Source organism: Anas platyrhynchos, chromosome 5 (assembly GCF_047663525.1).
Source record: "Anas platyrhynchos isolate ZD024472 breed Pekin duck chromosome 5, IASCAAS_PekinDuck_T2T, whole genome shotgun sequence".
NCBI classification, from domain to species: domain Eukaryota; kingdom Metazoa; phylum Chordata; class Aves; order Anseriformes; family Anatidae; genus Anas; species Anas platyrhynchos.
The window spans coordinates 7,804,369-7,830,232 of record NC_092591.1 but is presented as its reverse complement, the minus strand read 5'-3'; the positions used below and the strand labels follow the sequence as shown (position 1 = coordinate 7,830,232).

At 41.9% G+C, this 25,864-nt stretch overlaps 1 protein-coding gene across 1 annotated transcript in view; it reads right to left on the bottom strand.

Moving 5' to 3' along the window:
- The window catches only part of MTHFD1 (methylenetetrahydrofolate dehydrogenase, cyclohydrolase and formyltetrahydrofolate synthetase 1), a 40,461-nt gene extending 21,514 nt beyond the window's left edge, over positions 1–18,947 (bottom strand). Inside the window, exons 1-11 of the mRNA XM_027458022.3 lie at positions 18,610–18,947; positions 11,721–11,805; positions 9,399–9,458; positions 8,671–8,724; positions 8,173–8,309; positions 7,955–8,055; positions 7,490–7,626; positions 5,979–6,090; positions 2,010–2,137; positions 1,275–1,372; positions 429–602 (exon numbers count right to left, since the gene is read on the bottom strand). Coding sequence (XP_027313823.1) covers positions 429–602; positions 1,275–1,372; positions 2,010–2,137; positions 5,979–6,090; positions 7,490–7,626; positions 7,955–8,055; positions 8,173–8,309; positions 8,671–8,724; positions 9,399–9,458; positions 11,721–11,805; positions 18,610–18,650 — 1,127 coding nt within the window. The 5' untranslated portion in view covers positions 18,651–18,947. The remainder of the gene's footprint in view (positions 1–428; positions 603–1,274; positions 1,373–2,009; positions 2,138–5,978; positions 6,091–7,489; positions 7,627–7,954; positions 8,056–8,172; positions 8,310–8,670; positions 8,725–9,398; positions 9,459–11,720; positions 11,806–18,609) is intronic.
- Between the last annotated feature and the right edge of the window lie 6,917 nt (positions 18,948–25,864).

The following is a 25,864-nucleotide window of genomic DNA, read 5'->3' as shown; positions in this document are numbered from 1 at the left end:
ATGCCAATCAAATTCTGGATTGTTTCACACTTTAGCTAATCTTCAGCAACTGACAACAGGAATAAGATTGGCAAGTTACCACACAGCTGCCCAAGACCTTCCTCAGAAGCATCTTGCAGGTTACTGTTGAAGGCAAGCTGCTAGACTAGGAGAACTCTGTGATCCAGTCTGCCCTTCATTAACCTGACCTGCAGAGCAAAACAGTGCACCTCCAAGAGAAAAATGTTAAACCACATTCCCACTATTTGCTAAAAGAGGTAATTCTAGTTCCCAAACCACTAGATTGTCACAGTGTGATTTGCTAAAGCCCAGAGCACTCCATACAGTCAACTTACCAAAAGACAATACAACGACAGGCCAGGCTAACAAAATTTCTTTTCATCTTGACACCACATAAGTGATGCCTCTTCGGCTAAGGAAGTACCTACCCAGTAACAACAACGTATTTGCCATCTGGCTGGTTCTTCAGCCGTTTCAGAGCTGACAGTTGAACCTTGGCTTTAGTTTGGCCATAGAGTTCCATCTCATCAGGGAGAAGGCCAACTTCTTTTGCAACTTGATCAATGGGCTTGGGTATGCAAGATCGCGATATTTCAATATCACTGAAGGAAAGAGCAAGATCAGTTTATAAATATCACAGACTTCTCACAAATTCCCTGTTTCTGGCAGCATGACTCAAAAGCATCTGATCTATGTTTTAAAAGGGAAGCTTCAATGTTTTTTAGTTAAATGAATCAATTCTACCAATATTGGATATATTAGAACACACACATCTTCAGAGGATAACAATAAAATGAAAGTAATACAAACAAAAAACACCTTATGTCTTTCTATAGATACTGGGTAGGGCTCCGTTATGGTATTCTTGGTATTTTCAACTGCTCTTTCTGGACTCTACATCAAGAACTTGTACTTTAAGGTGCTAAGTTTTTGCCAAGTCACATAGAAAAATTTCCCAAAATTCTCAAAATAAGCATCTTTCTACTTGCTGAATCAGCAACTACCTAGGCTCACCCAAAGTATCTATGGAAAACCATGTTTATGCCCTAATATTATATTAACCCAAGCCTATATTTCAATATATGTCACAGCACCACTGAAGGTTAGCTCTCCTTCTCCTTGTGAAGATCTCACATTGCTTTCCATTAGATCTCTCCAAATGTAACCCTAGCTACAACCTACAAAGTTGTATGCTCTATGTTATATAAAACTTGGGAACAGAAGTGAGTACTACACTGCATGAACACTGCCAGTAGCTTCATTGAAGGCATTACCTTGGAACAGGCATCTTCAGGGTAAGCTGGTTATATTGGATGTTCCATTTTCCAGGCTGGAACTTCTCCAGAAAACGTTGCGCACTCTCCACTGTACTCTAAATTGAGAATGAGAATGCATTATAACAACAACCACTGCACGGACCTTGTTGGTTAACAGAGACTCAAAAGGCTTTCCCTGCCCCTCTATCTCAGTTTGGCATTAATAACAAAGTGCTTTGATTAAAAACAATGCTAACAATCCAGAATGAGAATTTGCTTGGAATTTTCTTAAAATACAGATAGATATTTATCTGTCTATATTTGTATAGATATAGTCCAGTGAAGATATTATTTTTATATATTTATAATACCTTCTATTGCAGCTTCCTTTAAAAAAAGGAAACAACAAAGCAGCTGTTTTATACTGTTACTCTGCTTCTCTTTATCCTATCATCGTGCAAACAGTTTTAGAATTATACCCAGAGCTTTGTAAGACAAGCTAATTTCTCACTGTTTTGAGAGGACACGGTTAAATATATAATTTTTTTTTCTTTTTTTAAATTGTTCTTCTGTCCTAACATTTCTTTTGAGGCCACCTTCTTCCTCAGTTTGCAAATCCTAACTAGACCCATATAAGAGCAAGAAAGAAGCACCAACTGCTTTTGGTAGTGTGCTGATGATCAGTAGCAACATACCCCAAAGGCAAATACAGAGGAGATGGGCTGAGAGATGTCTCTCTCTCTGTCCACATACCTGCATTAACATGGCCACAGTCATAGGCCCAACGCCACCAGGAACTGGGGTGATGTAGGAAGCTTTTTCTTTTGCTGTATTGTATGCCACATCTCCTACAACTCTTTTTCCACTGGCCTTTGTGCTGTCTGGAGATTCAATGAAAAATTACGTTACATAGATCACACATCACCAAAACAACAAAAAGGGCAGCACTGACTGAAGCTGAAGCCCTTTCCTTTGCTGGAGTAGCCAAAACAGATGCTGAGTACCTAGGAAGCTGCAAAATAAAGTTAAAGCAACACCACAAGATGAATCATACTTCACACGCAGCGTCAGGGCTGATACACTACATCTTCTCCTTAAGTGCCGTCTATCCTCAGCCAAACAAATCAGTCACCCTTTCCCTGAAGACAAGTATTTTCTCAAGGACATGTGCCCCACAGGGCAGTCTGAAGACTCCAAAACAAATGCTGCTTTTGACAGCAGGGGAAAGAAAGCATACACCTGGTCTTACATCTGTGCAAGTATAATACACAAATGGAACATACAAAATAGATGTCACCCAAACCATCCTCTCACAGATCCTGCTGTATTGCTCTAAAGGCATAGTACAGCTTCCAATTTGAAGGAGATAAGAAACAATGATCTAGAAGATGCAAAAGAAGAAACATGGCTGTCTTGTTCCAAAACTCCAGATTTACAGTTGCTTCATTCCATTTTGGAAGAAATCTAGGCCTTTCTATTGATAAAATTCATCTACCTTTGCAGAATCTGAAAACAGAAAATGCTGAGCTTTTCAATTACCTATTGCCATTTAATGATGTACTGGTGAATACTGCACTTCACAGATACCAGACTTGTCAAAACAAACCTCACAGGTGGCTTAACAGAGTTCCAGCAAAATAACTTCCTTTCTGGCAAAAAGAACTTGCTATCTCCTGCTGTACTACATGACCTTTAAGATCACCAGTAAGGAGAGAACAGGCAAAATGCATTAGCAAACTGGCAAAGCCATGTAAGGAACTCACCAATTACTGACATAGCTTATAACAAAAGCAAATTCAAGTTTATCCTGGAATAGCAGATCCTCATTTCAGGTATAAGGTCCTAGGCAACTTTAAGCAGTGTGAAAAAAACGTATGGTAGATTTTAATACTGTTATGCTAAAACATTATCTTGTATACAGTAAGTATATGTTTGTACAGAACATAATCAATAACTTTAACATACATTTGGTGAGGGGGAGGAGTGTAAAAGAAACCAAACTCACGAACAGCTGATAATGGTAAAACTAGAGGGAAGAAAAGCAGCTCCTGCCAACGCTAATGTTTAGCTGCACTGGTACTGACAATTAGCAGTTTAGATGTTTTTCTGCTGCATTTATGTTTCAAGCAACACTTCTTTTTCCTAAAATTCAAAGCTCGACTATCACAGCTGTTAACATTGTTTCTACAGCAACTGTCAGCTTTGCTGCCCAAGCTGCAGACCAATCTGGCCTTCCAGCCCAGACAGTAGTTTTAATTAAGTTTGCAAAAGGCAAATAGTATAATTATATTTTCTTCCAAGGATTCCAAGCAGCCTTACCAACCACCCCAGCCAGGAAGACTCCAGGCCTCAAAATGAAGAAAACAAGCGATGAAACATGTGACTCCAAACACAAGCAGCCTGATCTGTTACACAGACACAGCCATGAGCACAAGCCAAACAACCCCCAGTCCTTGCCCCTGCATCCACACTTCATGCCAAGTGCTGCTGAGCACAACTTAGAGGCTACTCAATTATCTTTAAAATATCCTTTTGAAGGCAAGCTCATACACAGCACTTTCTACTTCTCCCCATTAATTTTACCTTCTTAATATTCATCATTCTGCTTTTAAAGAAATAGCTACAGAAAACATCAGTGACACTATAACCATTCCCAGTGCCTGTGTCTTTGGTACAGTAGGTTTTCTAGCCAGCTGGAACATATGAGAAACAACATTCAAGGACTTGGAGATTCAAGAAATGAAGGAAATGCATACACATATGTAATGAACAGGTACGATGATGCAGCAGTAGGGAGAGAAATACAAATATAATGCAGTCTGGAAAGGGAATAAGACACTTGTCTGCTCTAGTAAAGGTTTCAGGCAATCCTTTCTTCCTCTTTCTCTACCCAGAGACTCAGAAGAAATTCTGTTCAACTGTAGCACAAATGCAAAAACAGATGTGCCCAAATTATCCAAAGTGGGAGCCTTGGGAGCACACAGGCCAGCCTCCATTTAAAAGCACAACAGCTACATTCTCATGATGCTACACGGCTATAACATTTCTAGATCCAACTTTGCAAGTGTGCATGAAGCTACTTGTACTGACTTGTCAAATCATATTGGGATTTGCCCCTACAGATGCAAAATGTAGGCACATCCAGAGATTTCCTTTTCCTTCATCTGCAATCCTATCCACACCTAGCAGGCACCTAGCTGTGTGCACTTAGAGGTCCAGGAAGATGTATGATAACTGTGGCAGAGTGCTCAAAGCACCATCACAGCTAGCACTAATACTCTATCTGGACAGCAATGTAGCTGGAGAAGCTGGCAACGCAGCTTCTCTTCTTTCTATAGCATTGCAATTCCCACAATACTGCCACTGGTTTTCCAAAAGATTCATCTGAAAATGTTTTCACAGCCTATCAGAAAGGAAGGAGGAGAGAGAAAAAAAAAATCTCAGCAGCTTTTGAAAGCCACAGAGAAGTCTGTGGTACACATCATTTTGAAATGTGACAATTTCCATGGTACTCTATCAAGCCCTGTCTGCGGAGCCTTACACAATGCCTTAAGTAAACTGGCATAAAACTCTGAGTAGGCTGGCTGTACAAGAAACTCAGACCTCAGTGCACTGCCCAAGGCAGATGATTTGCAAAGAAACTGGGATGTGTCCACAGAGACACAGTTCACATCAGGCCTGAGGAAAAAAAAGGCCATAGTATCATATGTCACAAAACACACTGGTAGTTTTATTCCTAACATGCTAGTGAGGGATAGTCCACATTGCTCAGCTTTATGCATATCAGCAGTGACCCTGTGTTTTTTTGGCAACTTGCCTAAGTTTGGGTAACTTGGCACAAATACTTCGTCAAACAAACAGCAACAGCACAGAGTTATTTTTTTAATTTTAATTAGACCGCGGATTAATGTTTTTAAATGCAACTCAGTGTCATCTTTGAGGAACAAGATTGTTGAGCAGAAATTTCTTTACATTCCTTTAAATAATGGCAACAAAGTGACTGATTAATTATGAAAATTACCGTTTAAAAACCTTGTGGGTGTAGCACAGAGATAGTTGGATGGTGACTAATTTTCCATATCATTGAGTATCTGCAATTTGGATTTTTAAAATGAGGTGAAAACAGAAATTGTCAGACTGCCTGTTCCTCAGCTATTTGAAACCCTACCTCAAAATCCATTACGTTCAAACACTTTGTTCTGTGCCAGAGCCACTGTCACCAATACTCTTGCAGAAACTGCTTTGTTTCAAGACAAGAAGCCTAAAAAGTTAGATGTTGTGATTCAACAAATCCACAGCTACGTTAAGAGATTGCTTGCCATTTATGTATTTCAAACAGAACAGCTTAATGAGACTTAACTGCAAACTAATGACAGCAAAGCTCCACGCTCAAGAGTGACAACAGCAGCAGGATTTCACTGTGTAGTTGTGGCAAATTACATGGATATTCTGTTGTAATACTGCATAGGCCTCCTCTTTTTTCTACAGCTAATCAGCCTCATTGATGGAAGAAACAAAACTGCCACTGATCTGCTTCAGGGCAGTACTTCAAAGCAATCCTTGTTTTGTTCTGGCATCTTGAGGGGTTGCCATCATTACCTAAGATAGACTTCAAAGAGAAAGAAGCCCATATGGACTAGAAACACCAAGGAAACTGTATCCATGTACTTACATAGCAACATATACAAATAAATCCCCAGTCTTTATACATTACCCACGCACCTGGCACATGGTTAATTCCACAGTCTATTACGATCGCACCAGGTTTGATCCATTCACCTTTTACCATTTCAGCTTTACCAGCTGCAACCACCAGGATATCAGCTTTACCAACCTATAAAAAAAAATCCAAACAAACAATTTCATGTCACACCAGCAGTAGAGAAAGGCAGAGCTGCTTCAACAGCAACTTAAATCAGCTCCAATTGCAGTCAAACTGTGTGCTCACCCATTGCCACTGGAGGAATGTGAGGGCATCATTAGTGATGACAGGTAGCTAACAGTTCCTTGGCAAGGACAAATTCCCACGGCCAGAAATTACAGACTATTTTCACACTCCTACCCTGAACTGTTGCTAGTCAACACTTCACAACCTCCACTGAACTCTTTCATGATTCCCAAGTGGATCACATACACTACTTTTAGATGAAAAACCTCCTGCATACTCTTATCTCCCTCCCTGCAAACTTCCCTGCATATTGAGCTGCTCTTCTCAGTACTAGAAATATACCCAACACCCATCAGACAGCTGCCAAGAACAACCCCTACGCAGAATGGTAAGCTACAATTCATTTGTGGAAGCAGTGTCTTGTGGTTTTTATGTCCAGGCCTGTGTAACAAGCCACTCGAGGGGAAGCTGATTATAATTCAGCACTAGTATTTTTTCAGGCAGTACTCAACAAGTTTGATAGATCCGGTCACAAATCTGCTGCTAGAAACTCGGACCGAAGTTCTTGTCACGTCTCGCGCTGCTTCATTCATGTCAGCTTAGGAAGCTGCTATCCCTTGGAATTTTTTCTTTTCATCTTAAAGGGTGATAAGCTATTTTAAAGATTTCATTAAGAATTAGCACTTCAGTTCTTAATCAAACTAATGACAGTCATATTGAACAGCAACTTCATGAAGCATTGCAGTGTTTCTGATCTTGCATTTGAGTTACACTCAAATACACCTACCCCCTTTCCAGCTTTGATACTTGCCTACAGAGCCTGGCAGTGTTGATTGCTCAACAAAATTCAAGTAGGTGGCAGCACAGCAACACACTATTCCTGTCACTCTCACTGCTAAAGAAAAAAAATGGTACCAACTCCCAGTCATAGAAAATAGACTGGAACAAAAACCTGGAGAAAAAAAAAAAAAAAAAAAAAAGAATGGTCTAGCATTTCCCAGCCACTAAAATAAAAGACCACTGGACCTTTTTGAGATAAAAACAAGAACTTATGTTGTCTTGCAGGCCACTACTTGGAGAACAGGAAGGGAATATGAAACTCTCAGTACTTGCCCAAACAAAACAAAATTAATAATTTCATTGTTTTAATCATAACCCTCTTATTAAGGACCCTATTACAGCAGAAGAATTCATACAACTACCCAATGAACAGGACTGAGAAACTATTTCAGATGGAACAACAACCCAGACCCATTGCCTTATACAACATCAGGCAGAAACGTGCAGCTGGTAGCACTGACTTGCAGCAGATAACTACAGCCTCATGCATCCATCCTTTCCTTACCTCCTCAGCCAGTGTTGAGGTCTTTGAATGGCAAGTGGTTACTGTTGCATGATTCCAGAGCAGCAGGTCATGCATAGGAGCACCAACAATCTTACTGCGACCAATCACTACAGCTCTTTTCCCTGCAACCTGGATGCCTGCACCACAGGAAATTAGAAGAAAATCAAATCAGGTCATTGCGCATCCAAACTAACTCAAATGACTCTGGAGTCTTTTGATCAGTTTAAGTCTTGACACTACTTCAGGATACTATTTTTCTTCTGGGTCATGTATGATAGGGAATTGGAGAGTTAGAAGGGAGGGAGGAAAGATGAATCACTTTAAAACTAGCTTTTCTTCGATCTGAGGAGGCAAAGATGAAACATGGCAACACAACAGAAGTTTCAGTGTGAGACAGCCTCACAGCATGCAGTTTCTCCTCTCATTGAAGACTAGTGCACTAATGAATAATGGAAACCCCCTTACCTGTCTGACTGATGAGTTCCATGCATCCCTTTGGTGTACAAGGAATAAAGCAGTCTCCAAGGTCTCCTCTGGAGAGTTTCCCAGCATTGATGCTACTCAAGCTGTATATTGAAAGAATAAAGGGCAAGTAAGATTCTCAGACTCATAATCACCAGTCAAAAGAAAGAGGTTTCATTCTGGAGTAGCTGTCATGTTCTCCAGGGGTGATGTCAGCTTACCCATCTACATCCTTTTCAGGTGAAACAGCATTGGTTATTTTTTCTGTATTGATGGGTTTATCAGAGTCAAGTGGCAGCTGCACTATAAAGCCATGAATTGCAGGGTCTCCATTCAAAGAAGCAATGCATTTGAGAACCTACAACAAGTAAAGACCAAAAACCTAATGGCTGAAACTGAAGCAAGCCTCATGTAAGGAAAAATCACAACCCTATCTAGATTAAAAGACACAAACAACATACTTCGTTTTTCCATACAGGAGTATGAATGACTCACAGTTTTTATTTTGAGAAACACCTGCTAAATTTCCAAATTGTATGCAGTATTGTTTTAGTTTTATTATTAAAATTAAAAAATCTCAGCAGATTCCAGATTCCAGTTATTTTTTTCATGAGTTAGTAGCTACAGAAAAGCAGTCTTTTTTACAAACCATGATAGCAAAGATAATTTCATCCCTTTAGCTCAATTTCAAAATTATATGATTTTTCTATATTACTTACCTCAGCTTCTGTTGCTGTGTTTGGCAGTTTTATGTGATTGGCACTGATCCCAATCTGCAAATGAGAATACCCAGAAATTATCTGATTTCTGAAATGACACCAGAGATCGATCTGGCTGTTCCATCAATCCAGCTCGCCCTCATCTACATTCTGTCAACACTTTCCAGGTCTATCTCCTTTTATTTAGAAATATTATCAATGAAAGAGAAGATGAAAGATTAGTGCTTTGCCCATTTATGGACTGATCCATATTTCAGCTGTCCCGTTCACCTTTTGACATGAACAACATCATCATCTTGGCTTCCCAGCACACTGCTGTGAAATACCAGCAAGGATGCCCACTGTCACCTAGGAGAACAGGGACTCACAACACACCCAGCCTCTTGGTGCCAGATGTCGGTGTGTGCCTGCAGTTGCCTTACAAGACACTGAAAGAAGGTAAGCAGGTGGCCACAGGTCAGTAAAGACAGAACACCAGATACATGCTTACAGCTTATTTCACAAAAGGTAGCACCAACCCACATTATTGCCACAGGGTACTCCACTCGGCTGTCAGATTACACATCTCTATTACTTCTGTGTAACAAGGAATTCAGGCTAGCACTGGTTTCTCCAATACAGGCAAAATTTAGCTCTTTGACTCACATCTGTAATTTCACAGTCAGATTGGATCTATTGTAGGAATTCGATATTGAAAACAAAACAAAAAACAACAGTTCAGGCATTACCTCAGCAGCAGCTTTCAGCTTCATATTAATGTAGAGGTTCGAATCATCCCGATTTCCAACCTAAAGTCAAAAAGACAGTTGAGTCACCCTGCAGAGTAGAGACCCAGTAACAGACTGAGAAGGGCTTAACCCTTAGCTTCCTAGAGCTATACCAAGGAGAGAGAGGTATTTTTGAATAACTGCAAAGCACCCTGATACAGGCTGTAGGCAGCTGGAGCTAACCAAGTGTTCCTTCAAGTAAGAGGCAGCTAAAGAGAGGTTGTCTGATCTTCTGTGTAAATACCATTTACATCTCTTGGAAAACCCTTAGAAATACAGTGCTCTCTAAAGCAGAAAATATTGCCTGCCATCTCATCTGAGAAAGTTAATTAACGTGATCAGCAGGTGCTGATAACATCCAATTATCTGACTGAGGCTTTCAAAAAAGTTGGGCCTCTTTGATACCCAGAAATCCTAATTTTATTCACATGTGTGCCTTCATGGAGAGATTTCTTCCACTGCTGTTTTGTTTGACAGGAAAATTCTCAAGATACAAAACGAAAAACAAACAAACAAGGAAACGAACAACAAAACAAGAACAAAGCGATGCACATGTAAAAAGCAGCAAGTAGAACAAATGCCCATAGTTTTTGGCAGTACTGGGTGACTACAGCGCCACTGTTTGCATCATCCATTATGTTTTGCTAAAGATCCTTGCAACCCTAAGAAAACAAGGGGTAAATAGGAAAAAAAAATGATAAGCAAACTTTTGAAACCCAATTCTTCCTGAAATTTGGGAGCTATTGCTGGTTTTCACACTGATCACAAGATGAAGGGCTGACTGTATCACCCAGTCACCCAGCGTGCACTGGTTTTTCTTCCCTGGGCTTATCCAAAGTGGCTGTCTCCCCTGCAGAGTCTGCTGAATTTAGGGAAAGTTATGCCTCACACAGGCAGAAGAGAAGGAACGGAAATGTTAGCAAGGAGTCCACATACAGTGTGCAGAAGATGACATTTTTGACTATGGGACAAACATAAAAGTTTAACTGGCTTACTCTTCCGGCTCAAAGGTCACCAGATGCCTCTCAAGAAAAGTGTGCATACTGTACCTGGTGTGTCTTATCAGAAATAGCTAATTGCCCTGACAGTTGAGAGTATCTGTATTTGGAGATGAACTCCTCCAACCCCAGCCTGTTTGGTAACTTTCAGAAGTCTCCGAGAGCCAAAGAGCAAACAGGCTGTAAAGGATTTAAAACTGAGACAATTCAGGACTGATGAAAACACAGGCCAACCAAGGAAAAACTCCATTAACACTACAGGGCAGCAATTTCTGAAGTTAGGTTACAAGGTCAGCATTTCAGAAACTTCCATGAAATCATCTCTCACTAAATTTTAAATAACAAACCTTCCCCCTTCCTTCTAAACACATGAAGACTTCTGTAAAGCTGATTTTCTTAAAGCTAATGGAAAAAAAAAACAGAAAGAAAAAAACATGAACAAATTTGTTCCTGCCATTAAAGATGAGCATTTTATTTGTGTACTAAAGTTGTTTTAGCACTGGAAACCAGATACAGCTCTTTAGGCTCCTAAAATACTAAACAAGGAGAGAAGCCCCTTCTCTAAATCAACATTTTTCATCCATCATTTCTTTGTAGCCACAGAGTTCTATCCTGTTTCGTGACAACTGCTGCTGCTCATCACTTTCATTTCTTACAGCTGCCAGGAAAAAAAATCACTTAATTCCACCAAACACTGGTCCCAAACCTGCATTGATGAGTGCTTTGTTCATCCACAAGCATCTCTATGTAAACCCTAGCACCTACTCAAACTTCTGACACATTTGTGAATTCAGCAATGGGATTTTGTTCCATCCTCTGCACTTGAGGTCTTCTACGGCAGGAATTTTGTTTTGTTTCCTTCTGTCCCCATGTTCTCACATAACAGCAGACCAAATCTTTTAATACAGCCCCCGTCTCGAAGATTTCTGGTACAAACGCATCTCTGAGAGCTAACACACTTCGGGGTTCTGACAAATCTAAAGACTTAGAAAGTCTACTAGCATTGCTTCCTCTAAATAGGCAAGAAGCCTATTACATAAATAAAACACACAGAATGGCAAGGGTCTGAAATAGGAAACAAAAACAAAACCACTTTTTCTGGGCCCTGGTAACTGCGGAAATGACACCACAGAACAGTATTAACATCCCATATGGAGCTCTGCACTTCTGTTCCTTACAAAACTTTTCCATTTTGCAAAGCAGTTTTGGTGATGCTCATCAGCTGTCCACTCCTCACTGCAGAGCACCACAGATTTGCCGTGGCTGTCATTAAAGAAAACAATACCTGCAAAATTGCAAGTCCTGGTGTGAAGCCTGGAAATTTTTCTTTCATCTCAGCAACTTGCTTCTTTAATCTCTCTCTCACTTGTCTGAGGAGGGAAGAAAAAAAAACACAAGGTAGAAGTTAACCATAGGTCTGAATTCTAATACAACGGTAAGACAAGGGGCTGAAATGCAAGACGAGGGGATGGACAGACCGGCAAACACACATTTAGGCCTTGAGTAGACCAGATCCAGTCATCTCCAAATAAGACGGATGTCCATAAAACACAAAGACATTTTGGAAGTTTCATGCAACCTCCCCCTGCGCCCCCTTCTCCCCCCAGTCTTTGAAGTCCACCCTGTGCTTTTTACCACCCTCTCCACACAGCAGTCTCATAGGACACAAGGGAAAACATAGTACAACCCATGGCATGGATATTCCTAGGATTTCCAGCTCCCTACTCAAAAGCAAAACCTCTTTCCATACGTGCTGTACCAAGTCTGCCTGTCTTGTGCAGGCATCAGTCAACGTTGTCACACATGGTATCTTGGCAAAGGATGACAGATCTACAGAGGTAAGACTGCAAAAGAGCCAAGGGTATCCCCGAAGCTACACCTCTGCTAGAGTTGGTCAATACTATTTGTTTCTCCATCCTGTCTGCTTGGCTTAAGGCAGTGCTGGATATACTACAGTCCTACACTCACCTTCCTGCTTCTCCTCTGCTTGCCAACAAGCACGTGGGAAAATGCCCTCAGGCTGGGGCTTCCAAACAAGCCAAACATTTTGCCATGTGAGCATGAGAATGGAAGAGAAAGAGAAATGAAGCAGTGAAGAAAACTAAGTCCTGGAACACAGCTCAGGTTAACTCCAGCAAAGCGAAGTTTAAGGATGTAATTATTAAAACACAACTTTGAGATGGGAGCATGAGAGGATTAGTTTATCTAGCTCCAATGTCAACTCATACCCAGATCACTATGCAGTGTTTTAGAGGTACCAGGTACTCACTATCAATAAATCAGCTCCAGCAGCTCAAAAGCCATTGTCATCACCCTCCCCTGCCTTGCACTTCTCTCTAATGTCTCAGTCACTGTTTGGTTCCATGTGCGTGATCCTTCATCAGGTAAGGTGGCATGGAAGAGGTGTTGGTGGTGCTGGTTTGTTAAAAATGCCAACAGCAAAACCCTGGGACAGAGTAAGCAGCTGATGCCTGGGAGGCTGCAGTTCTTGCCATATAGCCCCCGAAATTGCAGGATGACTGAGGGCAAGCGAAACCAACTCCATCCTGCAACTGAGCTCTAAATTAGAAACACCAGAGACAAGAAGAAAGGGAAATGGGAGCAGCACGTTGCTGTGCTGGAGCCCATCAGCACCGTTCCCAGGGGACAGCTGCAGCTGGCACAGCCAGAAGCAGCCCCGAGGCCAAGTCCCATCCTGGGGAATCACCCAACCTCCTGCTGGTCCCAAATCAAGCTCCTCTCCTGCCGCATCACAAATCCCATGTCAGAGCTCTGCTGCAACCAAGAAGCAGGTTCAGAGTATTTACAGGTGTTTGCACCTTGCCAACCTGTTTGAAGGCTTTTAACAAGTTCTGGCAAATGAGGCTGTTTTCAATCTTCCCTCAGAAATAGTGGTTCCCGTCTTTCCTTTAGCTATCACCTCTGTAACAGACTTGACACTATGGCTGCCTTGCTGTGACACTGTTTTCTGAACTCACCAGACTTGTCCCAGCAATTCTTCATGCTGAAGCAACAAAAATCCATCTGCTGGGCGGCAGCACCTCACTTTAGCTGTAAGTCCCCTAGGGAAGGCACTAACCCTACACCTGCTGACACAACAGGGTCTGAATTCATGTGGAACCCTTAACAGCAGTGCGGGGATTGCAAGAAGTGTCTGAAACCCGCTGCTAAGTGGGTGCTGTGGGCCATGTCTTTGAGGGAGCTATTTCTGAGAAGAGCCTCTGCTGCAACCTACACGAAGTAATGAAGACACAGCACTGGTTTGTGGCCTGCAAACAAAATGAAATGCAAACAAACACGAAATGGGTCACAATTCATGAGGCAGTAAAGCTCTCACAAGGGACAGCCAGATGGAGAAGGTCTCAGATCTGGGATTTTATTTGGAATCCAGTCTTCCAGTGCAAGAGAAACAGTCCTACTTGAGGGTCTGGTTTCCCTCTATCTGTGAAGTAGGGCTAAGGCATGCTTTTACACCTAGCAGCCACGACTGCTCAGATGTTGTATTGCTGTAATTAGGCACTAGCTCACTTCCCCGTCAGCTACAGAAGAGAAGTAACATGCACAAACACAAAGCGCTGCTGCCAGACTCGATTTGCTTTAGGAGCCTTGATTCAAGGAATCACTTGTTAGACAGCCACCTAGCGTTAACTACCAGTGCTCTCCAGTTACTACAAAAGCCACAGGTGCAAAGGTTAGAGAGAAAATTAAGTTTTAAAAAAAGAGAACAAAACCACAGTTTTAATATGTGCATTTACAAAAACGTTACAAAATAATCTCTGCGAGTCTGCAGCCACTGTGTGACACAGTTTGCCAAACTCTACTGTGGACTTCGGGCGTTCATGAAGATAAAAAGTTCATACTGATAAATTAACAACATTTTTATTGCTAGTACGGAAACACTTTCAAGTTTTCAGACATAAATTGGCAGCTGTACGTGGCTGTTTCTCCCAGTGCCTTCCTGCTGGCACTAGGACCCCTTGAGTGCAGCATGTTCTGCCGTGAGCAAACTCACACCACAAACAAGGGTCCAGGGTCCAGCCAGGTTAAGGACAGCACGTGGCTCTGGGCGTGCAATGACAACGCCAGCCCCAGAGATGAGAGAAGCTGTTAGCCTTTCTGCCTCTAGACTGCAGCAGCAGGCAGAGTTTAAACTTACAAAGTCAATTTCCCAGAGCAGCGAAGGACAAACCACCCCACACAAAGCAGGGGGAGAAGCCCAGCTCCCATGCCAGCACCTCCTCAGGCAGCCCCCAGCTCCACATGTATGGGATCTGTACACACAGTGGATGGGGTGGCTGTGCTGTGAGCACTGAACTGAAGATGACACCAGGCAGTATTTCTACCCCTTTTGTGGATATGAGGGTCCAGGGTCTACGTGAACACTGCCAAACACACAACTCAGCCAATACCTCCTTCAGAAATGATGATGATGCTCTAGAAGGGGCTGCCCCAAAGAGAAAGGTTTGGCTTTGCTGCCTGGCTCACAGATTCCCCAAAGGTTTCAGAAACGTGCATCTGAACTGCTCTTGCTGCAGCCCTCCAGAAACGATTGTGTAAGGCTGATGATCTCCCCGGGTCCCACACTGCCTTGGCCCAGGGCTGCTGTCCCTACAGCCATTCCTCCTGACAGCTTGCAGCACTGCCACTACTCACCTTCTTCTGTCCCCATTAAAAAAACAAACTGCAGAAACAACAATCTTCTCCTTCTCTGATCAACTATGGCACCACGCACTAACTAGCAGGTCAGCTGCTTCATCTTCAAGCACTGTGATGAGGCTGCAAGTGAGCATGCCACTAAACAACCTACCGGGACCACAAAGAAATGAGACAGAAGACCCTCTCCTGGGGGGACTCACAGGTTGGCTGTCCCAGTGCAGTGGCACCAGGTGGGAAATGCCCTGCAGAAGTCTATCTGAACACTGCTGGTAACTCAACAGATGGCTCCATCTGAAGAAACACACTGTTGAGACAACAGGTCTGGAATCAGTTCACACGTCTCCTGCCCTCTTGTCTCCTGCCCCACACTGCATGATCCTGGCACACAGTTGCCATCTCCTAGGAGAACTGTCTGCTTCTTTCTACCGCTTCCACCCTCACAAAGTTTTTTTTGTTTGTTTGTTTGTTTGTTTTAAAAAACACTCTGTTTTTTTTCCAGCTCAAATACTTGCATGAGCACTCCTCAGGCCAGATAAATACATGGACACCCTTTTGCTTTTTTTACAGGCTTTTTCATCATATCCAGAAAATTCATGCAATGAAGGCCAGTCTTAGATATGGCCATAAGGCCATCCTCCGATAGATAAGGACTCAACCCATGTTTGTGAGGCTGCAAGGACTTCAGACAATATTCTAGGCAGTATCTACAATTGCCTTTCTTCTCAAAGTGTGATGATAAAGTTTTTTTCCATTTCACAGGCTCTGAAGTGACAGCTCCTACATGTGTTTCCCTCAGGACTCTTTCCATGCCACCTGGTGCTGATGTGCACAGATCACAGCGCTGGCACCCTGCTGCCTACCAGACAACATGTTTTCACCTGCAGCGTCTTCAGAGGAGGGTCCCATTCTTTTATCATCTGTACAGCACCTAACACAAAGGGTTCTTGCTCATATTTGTGGCTGCTTGATGGTATGGAGCTGTACTGGACCACACAGTTCACTTTAATTTAGTGCATCCATAGAGCAGTATCTCTAGTACAAGCCTGAAACCTCCTGGGTAGGATCTGATAAACGAGATCTCACGGGTAAGTGATTCTTTTTTTCTCCAGTTTGGATTAGATTTAGCTGTAGTTTCTAAAGGAACTTCAGAAAGTCCTTTTAGACCCAGTGTGAAAAAGCTGAAGTGTTGTCTTATTACTGCACTGTTTACCCCAGTTAAGTTTAGCCTGATCATTGCTATATCCATTCCTTTTTATACATAAATACCACACACTTTTATCACTACTTAAGCTCAAAGCACTACCTGGCCTAACCGTAAGGACTGGGAGGGATGTTCAGAGTTCTCCCTGCCATCACAGCACATCAGCTGCTAATCCAGACTGGCGATGCTGGTCTGTTCCTGGTGCTAGTGATAAATTCAAGCCAATTCAGGGGTTTGCAAGTGTATGGGCCATTTTCTAAACCTAGGTGACTTCAGGTGGCACAACTGAGCACACTGCTCACTGCAGCAGAAATAAGCTGTAAGGAAGAGCCACCACAATGGTTTCCTCTGAGTATCTGTTTCACATACAGAAACAGTATTTTTATTTTAAAGAAATAATATGAATTGAAAAAAGGTTGAGAATATTGTCTTTTGATTCCTTCCAACCCTCCGCACTTCGCATACTTAAAGCACTGTTTCTCCACCTCTTAATCATTTGTTTACTGTACTGTTACACAGTAACTCATCTTTTGCAACTTACTTGCCCACGGGGCAAATTTAAGTTGTAGCAAAAATCTAAGGCTCACTTGCTGAGAAAACAGCCAGAGAAGTTGAGGAAAGCCATCAAGAAATAACCAGTAAGCTCAGGTTCATGCATAACCCATCCAACACTCAATATCCTTCATAGACTGTCCAGAAGTAATAGTTTGCTTCTAGTGAAAAAAACTCTTATTCAGAGACGTATTAACTTAAACACCAAAATCCTACACACACTGTGATGCCTGCAGCTCTGCACGTTCTCTCCCCAACCCTGCCAACATGTTTCACTAAATGTCACTATTTACCTGATCTTTCTTCTTTCTTTTCTTTCTAAGTAACTGACATGACAAAAACAGTTATTTTCTTCATCTCTCTCTCAGAAAGGGGTGGTTGGTGGCAGGAGATGAAGTTCACAACACTTTGGAGTTTTCATTTAAAACACACATGCAGAGCTAGAATTACCTAGCTGGTACACTGCTTGATTGATTCGCCTCATTTGTTAATAACTAACTTACAATCAGTTTTCTTGATTAAAGTGTAAAGTGATAAAAAACAAAACAAAACAAAACAAAAAACACGTACAGGACAGTAACTGAAAAGACTTTGCAGGTGATATAAAGCTAGAAACACTCCCTTTCTACAGCAGACAATTCAGTTGAAAATTCTTAGAAAAAGCACACGCTTATCACTTGCTTCTTCTACTGACAGACTCTTGGCTTGGGCTGGGTTCTGGACTAAAAATCCTCTGGATCAGCACTTCTCCAGAGGGTCTAGAAGGAAGTGACAGATATATGCAGGTACCAATTTCCTCACACCTTCTCCACTAGGAAATAGCAAATATCTGTAAGGCCCATCCTATAGACCACACTACAACTTTGCTATGTTGGACATAATCACATCAGAGAGGAAATCTGAAGGGGGCAGATCCCTAGGTACTACCAGCACCACACATATGCACGGAGAATACACAGGGTTCAACACTGACAAGTGCGTAAGATCTAGTGAAGTACACAAGGCTGAGGGACCAAAATGCACCAGTTATCATCCTAATAACTGCCCCCAAAATTACTCATTAAAAATACACCTGCAGACTTTTGTAATGAATATTTAAGATTCAAGAGAATTAGGTCTACTTTTCAGAAATGCTGCACCGTCAGCTGGATGTTGATGTGCCACATGCAGCAATACCTAAGACGAGTCCCTGAAACTTTTCAGATATTACTTTAGGCCTTGTCAAATTTACACTTTCTATCCGAACTCCCTGGTTACAGAGAGGATGTACGTAATGAACCTAACTAACCAAAACCCATTAGCACGGAATACCACAAGTGTTACTCCTTGCTAAACACCGCATCGTCCAAGTGCGAGTGTAGGAACGTGACATGTGGTAACACACATCCTCGCATAGTCCAACAAACAGGTTGATTTATTCTGCTGTAAAAAGAAGCTGCTACTCGCTGCTACTCTCGATTAGTTTCCACACAGGAAGAAGCCAGCTTGAATTAATCCCCGAGTAATCAAAAAACTTCGAGGTGCCTTAAAACCACCTCACCCTGCCAGCAAAGACCACCGCAGCCCTATGCATGGGGCCGGACCCCCCAGGCACCTCCCAAACCCCAACCCCACACAGCCTCACGGCTTTTCTCCCCAGTCAGAGCTAGCCTGGGGGGCAGAAACCCCCACGACCCCAAAACGGGGTCCGCCCGCTCCCTCCTCGCTTCCCTCCCTCCATGAGGAAGCGCCCCCGGGGGGCATGGCGGGCCGGGCGGGTACGTACGCGGAGACCGCCTTGCCGCTGAGGATCTCGGCGGGGGCCATGGCGAGGCCGAGGAAGCACCAAGCAGAGCTCGGAGGGGCTCGGGGATGGTCTGTGGGACGGGCTGTCCCTAGCAAAACCCTACTCCTAGCCCCACGTGGCCCCAAACTTGCAGCCGCCGCCGGCCCCCCAGCGCGCAAGCGCTGCCACCGCCCCGCCACGGAGGAGGAGGAGCGGGGAGCCCGCAGGCTCCTCTGGGTGCCCCGGTTCCCCTGTGATGGCCGGGGGGTGCTGCCCGTGTGGCCTCCTCGGCCCTTCCCGGTACCGCGGGGCCCGGGGCTGCGCCGCGAAATGGCCGCCGGAACGCCTCAGGGGCGCCGCTGCCGGTCCCTGCCTCCTCTCGGCGGCGTTTCCCGGCGCGGAGCGGGCCTTTTTTAAAAAGTTTTCAACACGTTTGTCCAACATAAAGTCACCGTCTCGGCTGGCTAGCCGTCATAGGAAGAGGATAAAGGAGAAGATGGGGTTAGGGCTCGTGGGAGTTGCCATGAGCAATAGAAACAAGTTCCTAACAGTTGCCTCCAAGGGGTGTACTTTAAGTAATCCCACTGGGACTAAGGAAGGTGCGGTTTCCTGTCAGGCAGGCTGTACAAATCCATACAATTGGCCATGTGTACTATTTACAGAGCCAACGCTTCATCTTACTCTGCAGGCAAGCGCATGGATTTTAGGGCCTTGCCTGAGAGAGTTGGCTTTCAGTGATTTTCTCACTATGGGGATGGGTAAAGCAGTTGAATATGATTGCTGAGGCAGGCTTGTTAGGACCCAAATAAGTTACAGAACTCATCGCTTTGTCCTGCTGATACCTAGCACAAGGTCAGAGAACAGGCCCATGACTCAAGAAAACAATAAAAAGATCAGGGAGGTGGTGGGGTGGACCCATGGTGTTAGGTTAGGTTGGTGGGGGAGCAGCACATCTGCATCCTGCAGTAAAGCTTTATTCTTGTGACTGCCGTGGGACCTGACACAATCTACCACATGTGGTGCCAGTACAGCAAGAAAGCAGCTGAGCCCACTGCAGAATCACAAGCTGTGGAGAATAAGTGTTAACTGCTACTGCAGCAGCAGCCCCAAGGAGAATTTAGGACTTAAAAGCCATGTTTGAAGTGCTTTCACATAGATTTTTATTTATTATTTGGAATGCATAGGTTTGGGAAAATAAAGTTCCTGTGATAAAGAATTTAATGAGAAAACATTCAATCCTACTCCGTTACATCGTGCTACTCCATGATATAATTAGTTCACAAAGGGATTTTGGGGCCTGTCAGATTTTGAGAAGGGAGAAGTCCAGGCATCGCAGCTTCCACCTAGAGCACAAAGCTATGAGAATGGAAATATATAGGCCTGTCTGCTTTAGAAGCTCAGAAGCTTTAGGGTTGCTTCTCTGGAACTCTAGGAGGGGAAAATAAACAATACATAGTTCAAAACTTGTCTGAGGGTAAGGTTTTTCTTTGTGTTTCCTTTCACAGCCTAATGAGTGATGTCTTCTACTTTTTTTTTTTTTTCTTTTTTTTTTCTTTCTTTTTTTCATTCAGGGGAGAGACAGTTAACCTTGAGTGGTTAAACCACCTGAAGTTAACATCCTTTGATTGTAGGAATAAAGGCCAGACATTTCTCTTTAAAAGTGACTTAGAAAAGAGGGAAAACTTTGTATTTGGAGGCTTTTATATACAAAATAGAAAAAGCTAAACAAAAAAACAACACTTTTTTTTTTTTTTCATCTTTCATTATGTATTCCTTTCCTGGAATGTACTGCAACAGACAGTTGCAGTATTATACAATCAAAATGGAGATTATACAATTAACTGAGAGAAGGGGTTTTTCTAGGCTGCTTAAAATTCTGTGCCTTGTTTGTTTCTTCTGTTGCTTTTATCTGAGGCCTGAATGAACTCTTAGGGAAAAAAAAAAAAAAAGTGTTTTGAAAAAAATGCATGAGATGGAGTCTTTCAGTTAACGACAGCAAAAGCTTACAAAAAACAACTTTTGCCAAAAAAGATTTGACACTGATAATATAAAAGTGTCAGCAGGAAAAGAAAAAGAAAGGTAACTTATTTAATAATATCCAGACAACCTTATTTGCAGAGTGAGCTGTGGATTCCTACCCAGAGTTGTTAACTTGCATAGTTTGCATGTGTGTGTTTTTACCTCGCATGCTACTTTTATTAATGGCCTAACTCTTAAGATAAAGATGACTTATGATGACACATAAAATGACCTGAATTTATTGTAGAGTAAAAGTAATCCAAAACAACTTCTCTTATTGTTTCAATACTTTTGAGCCAGATTCTCTATTTATGACAGAAAATCAGACTAGCTAACCTCCTTCTATCATAGCAGTAAAAGCTGTTTTGTTTCTAACTCATCCCATGTGGCAGTCAAGTACTAAAACTGAGATTGTTACTCAGAAGCTGCGTGGGTCATACAATTAAGTAATAATATGTTCTTTAACATTTAGTCTTAATCCTGAATCCTTAACGTCAACTTCATCCTGAAGTTGAAGTACTGGGAATGGAATAGGACAGGAACTGAAAAGGGATTATGTGATGAGAAATGGCTGAACAGACCCTTCTGCTCAGTTCTTGTTAGAGCCACATCCAGCCCTGAAATGCAGTAATAAAGCTAGATCTATTATTCATGTAAAGGAAATCTCACAGAGGCACAGTGACAGAGGAGACAAATATGAAAATATATACACGGTTGAGAGCAGTGATCAATATTTTATGCTTTCAATACAATTCTTTTGACCACATTAACGCAATAGAATAGGAAAAAAAACCTAATGCCATGGTAAGAACAGGCAGCTCTGAGAAGGGAGAAGGGTGAGCACAGTCTTGTATCAAAGCAAGCTTTTTTTTTTTTTTTTTTTTTTTTTTCTGATGGCTGTTTGGATGAAGAAAGATAAAAACAGTTATTTCAGGATAGCTTGAAGCCTCAGAGTAACAGAGACATCTCTGCTCTCAGTGTTGCCCCAGAGCAGTTCTACCTCACTTACCTCCTCGTCAGGCACCCCTGGGTTTGATTTGGCAACTCACACAATTTGATTGTTTACCTTCGTATCCACCCCCTCTTACCCAACATGTCAAAAGTCATGTAGGCTGCTCTTTAAAAAAGCCATGAATACTGCAAAATGCATGCCAGAAAGACTTTCAGTGTTACTGATGAGCTAACAGCAGTACCTCTGACTGCCCAGGGCCCCAGAAGGTACAATTTATATAAGAAACTGACCACTGTATCAACAAACTAAGGCAGAACATCAGGCTTTGCTTCACCCAGTAAGTGAGACAGTCAGGACAGGTCATCACCTCCAGTAAAGGAGGAAGAACAGAAAAGTTAGGTTAGCTTCATAAACTTAGGTAAAAAAAAGAGGTTTTGAGAAAGCCTGTTTGTGGGAGCATGCCAGAAAATCAATATTAGACTGATTCTTCAGACACTTGTGGAGAACCTCTCATGAACAAAGCAGGATTGGGCAAATGATTGATGTTACTCTGGAATGTAACTTGTCTACCACGGTGGAGAACACAGCTTCGTAATGGGGTGGCTGTGACATCTCAATAAATGCTATTGGTCAGCTCTTCCTCTCATCAGATAACAGAACTTTGATGTAAGGCTTGTGATTGACCTCAGTGTACATGCTTTGAAGTAGCCCTCACAGCCAAGCTGTGTTAATGTAATACTAGAAAGTATGATCTAATATTTTTTTCATCATAAAATATATCCTGAGTGTAGTTATCCCCTCTTTGGTTTAGCTATCTGATGTGCCCTGTCCATCTTAGATATCTCACAGAAATAATCTGTTGGTGATGCAGTCAGCTGTTGGACAGTCCCTGCAAAAATGGCAGTCCTGGGTTAAGATGGTATTTGCTCCCTGGCATTCAGGGTTCCTGGGCTAGTGTCTGATCTATCAGAACAAGGACTTGGACTCTTCCTCAACAACTTTGATACAAGAGCAGCCAGAGTAATCAAATTGCTTCCAAGAGAAGTTTTAGCTAAAATAAACCGATTTTCTATTAAGCAGCTAAAGGGTATTTTCACTGTAGATTTTTCTGATAAGTAGGTAGCACTGGCTGTGCCTAAGAGAGTAGTAATAACAAACAGGTCTCTAATGTGTTCTGACCCGTCTCAAGCTTGCCAGTCACTTGCCCACCATGTAGGAGTTTTGTATGAGTCATAACTTATCAGTCACTCTATAGACAGCAGCAACTAGGTCAGACCATCTCCGAGTTTCCACTTGCATTTCTATGCCAGTGACACAAATTGGTACATACTTGAGTGTATTTGCCATTGGCTGCTTTGAGTTGGTTTCTTTTCTCATTGCTCTTTTAGCTAACCCCCTTTAGATACACCACTTTACTTTCATACAAAAATCTTCCAACACTTCCCGCTGACCTCTTAGGAGTCCTACAGGAAAAAGATATCTCATTAACAGCTTGAAGAATTTTGTGTCACAATTGATTCCATTGAGAACAGTGCCAGAGTGCTTGGTAAGGTTGTCCTGACTCTTTGATGTTAAGAGACAATACAGAGCAAAGAAAACATTTCCTAAGTAGTCCTCTAATATAATAGCCATTCCTAATACTTCTACAGCATGTTGTGGCACTCCATGCAATAAACAGCATCCTAATTCACTATCCCAGCCTACTTGTAAGTAATGTCTTACCATATTTTCCAGGTAAAGTAACTGAGAAAAAAAGATTAATTGTCTAAAGCAAAATATAAACACAAGCACTGGAGCTGTGATTAACTAATTTGTCATTTCCAACTCTGCCTTATTCTCTTTGGCTAGTCATTTTTAGCTAGTGGCTTGTGGCTACATAGGACTTTTCCCCCATTTTACCAACTGCTATGAAAAATACATTTCAAATATTTTCTATAAAATAATAGTTGTACCAATTCCAACTTTCTAACTGTGTATGGATTTGTAGCTGCCACACTGACATGTGCAGAGGTAGGCAGGGTGAGAAGTGAGTTTCAGGAATGCAAGTAGGAGGACATCCAGAAGACAATCGTTCCATTGCAGTTTAATCCACACAGCCTCTCAGCTAATTTTCCCAGCCTAATCCAGGTTTTCCCTGGCAGGACAAGATAGCATAGCTAGTTTTACGTCATCTCTGCAAGACCTTTCACAGGGTACTCTTTCAGCCAACCAATTCCTCTGATGCAGTGTCCTGCAGAGACAGGAGGAGGCTGAACAGATCCTGAGAAATCTATTGTAGGGGAAGTCCAAGGCTGGCATGAGATGAGATTTCCCACAGATCATAGTTTTAGCAAGTGGGGTATTCATAGATAAACACACATAAACAGTTTTCTGCTTCAGACTTGGGTAACACAGTCATTATACCTGTCTGAACAACCAGTTTGAAACACTGAGTAGTGTCTGATGTTGATGCATGCCCATAGTTCATAATAAGAAAAAACAGGCTTAAGACATTGTACCTTCAATACGCTTTTCCATATAGCATTCCACAACAAGCCTTTCTTTCTGTGTAATTGCCTCTAGGTCATAAGACTCTACCAGATCAGGCAAAAAAGTTGTCCTGGCTCAGGGTTATAGCTCTGATGGTGGCCAACTGCAGATAGGCAATGAAGACTATAAGAACTGAGCAAACAGATGATATTTCTGGTTTCCAATTATTTATAGCTGAATGCATTTCTGAGACAAATGGTAACAGAAGTGGAGGAGAAATACAATTAAGTCAGGGACAAACAGAACAGTTTGCCATATACTTCCTGTTATGAGAGGTCTGTGAGAGACATAATTTCCTTATACAAAGATATATATATATATACACGCTATCTTTATATATATATTATATATTTCCTTATGTGAATGTATATAAATAACAATAAATAATGTATATAATCTTATGTATTATATTTCCTTATATAAATGTATATAAATCTTATATAGAATGTCACATTTTTTCCTCTTAACACAAAGTTCTTTGTATGATTCTCCTTTTGTGTAAGGACTTCTTAATCCTGTGAGTTTGTTGGTTAGATTTTATGGAAACAGGATTGATAAGATACCTATACATGCTGTGTGAATGATTTTTTCCCTTATTTGATATGTTCATATTTCTTCTGTCTCAGAAATACAGTGAAATACATTTCCTCACTGTGCTGTTTCCTATCTACTTTTTGGTGTTGTTCATAATGAGACTGTATTTCTTAGCATTAAAAATAAAAATAACTATTTCCCATTGCTTGTGTTTGGTTGTGCTGCTTGAAATTAGAAATGAGCAGATGATTAGAAAAGCAGACCATTGTGTGAGGTGCTACTAATATGAGCACCTGCACACGTATCTATGAAACAAAAAGATTTTTCTTTTTCACCTAATCTACATATTTGGAGATGAGTTTTAGCTTCTTGTGAGCAGAATTTGGAAAGACTTAAAAAGTGGTGAGTGCACAGAATATGCAAATATCTCATTCTTTTTCACTCTGAACAGTATCAGAATAAGAGAGCTCACTTTTAAGCTTATTCTACACTCATATACAACATTAAGAGCAGTAGAAAAAACAACAACAAGAACAACAAATTTTTTCTGGAACCATACCAACATAAGTCTATGTATATATATGTGAGCACCTCTCATTTTACTTGCCATACACTGCAAACCTTTGAATCCCCAAACTTTGTCAGCTTCTGGCTGCAGTAATCATATTTTTGTCCTTTGCTTTTGCCTATGAGCTATGCGATTTGTCTGGTATTTTAAAACAAGAATTGCTCGATTTATACATAAGCCAGAGCTTGGCAGAGGCAGCAGATTCAGAGATGCATTGCTAATATTTGCCCCGAAGCTATGGAGTGTGTCCGTTTTCACATGCTCAGCTGCATCAGAGGAGAAAAGCAGTAAATTAACCTCTCAAGTCTACAGAGCTCTAGTGTCTGTCCTGCTTATCTCTGGGAGAAAGATTTCTCAAAAGAACAGCAGGGCTTACTCATGTCTATTGCTGTGTACTCTCTCTGAGCTTTCCGATTCATAAACAAGCTTGAGATCTGATTAGAAAGTCTGTGCCATGAAATGGCCCATCCTTTGCTGCTGTATCTAAGAGTTTTAAATAATCTAGCAAGGCAGTCTAATGTTTTGTCCCATGGCCCGTGTCAGCTGTAGCAGGCAAAAAAGCACATTAAAAGCTCATCTGGACCCCTCCAGCCACCATTTTGAAGGTAACCATTTTGACATCTCTAGCCTGTGATACTTCCTTATGGCCTAGA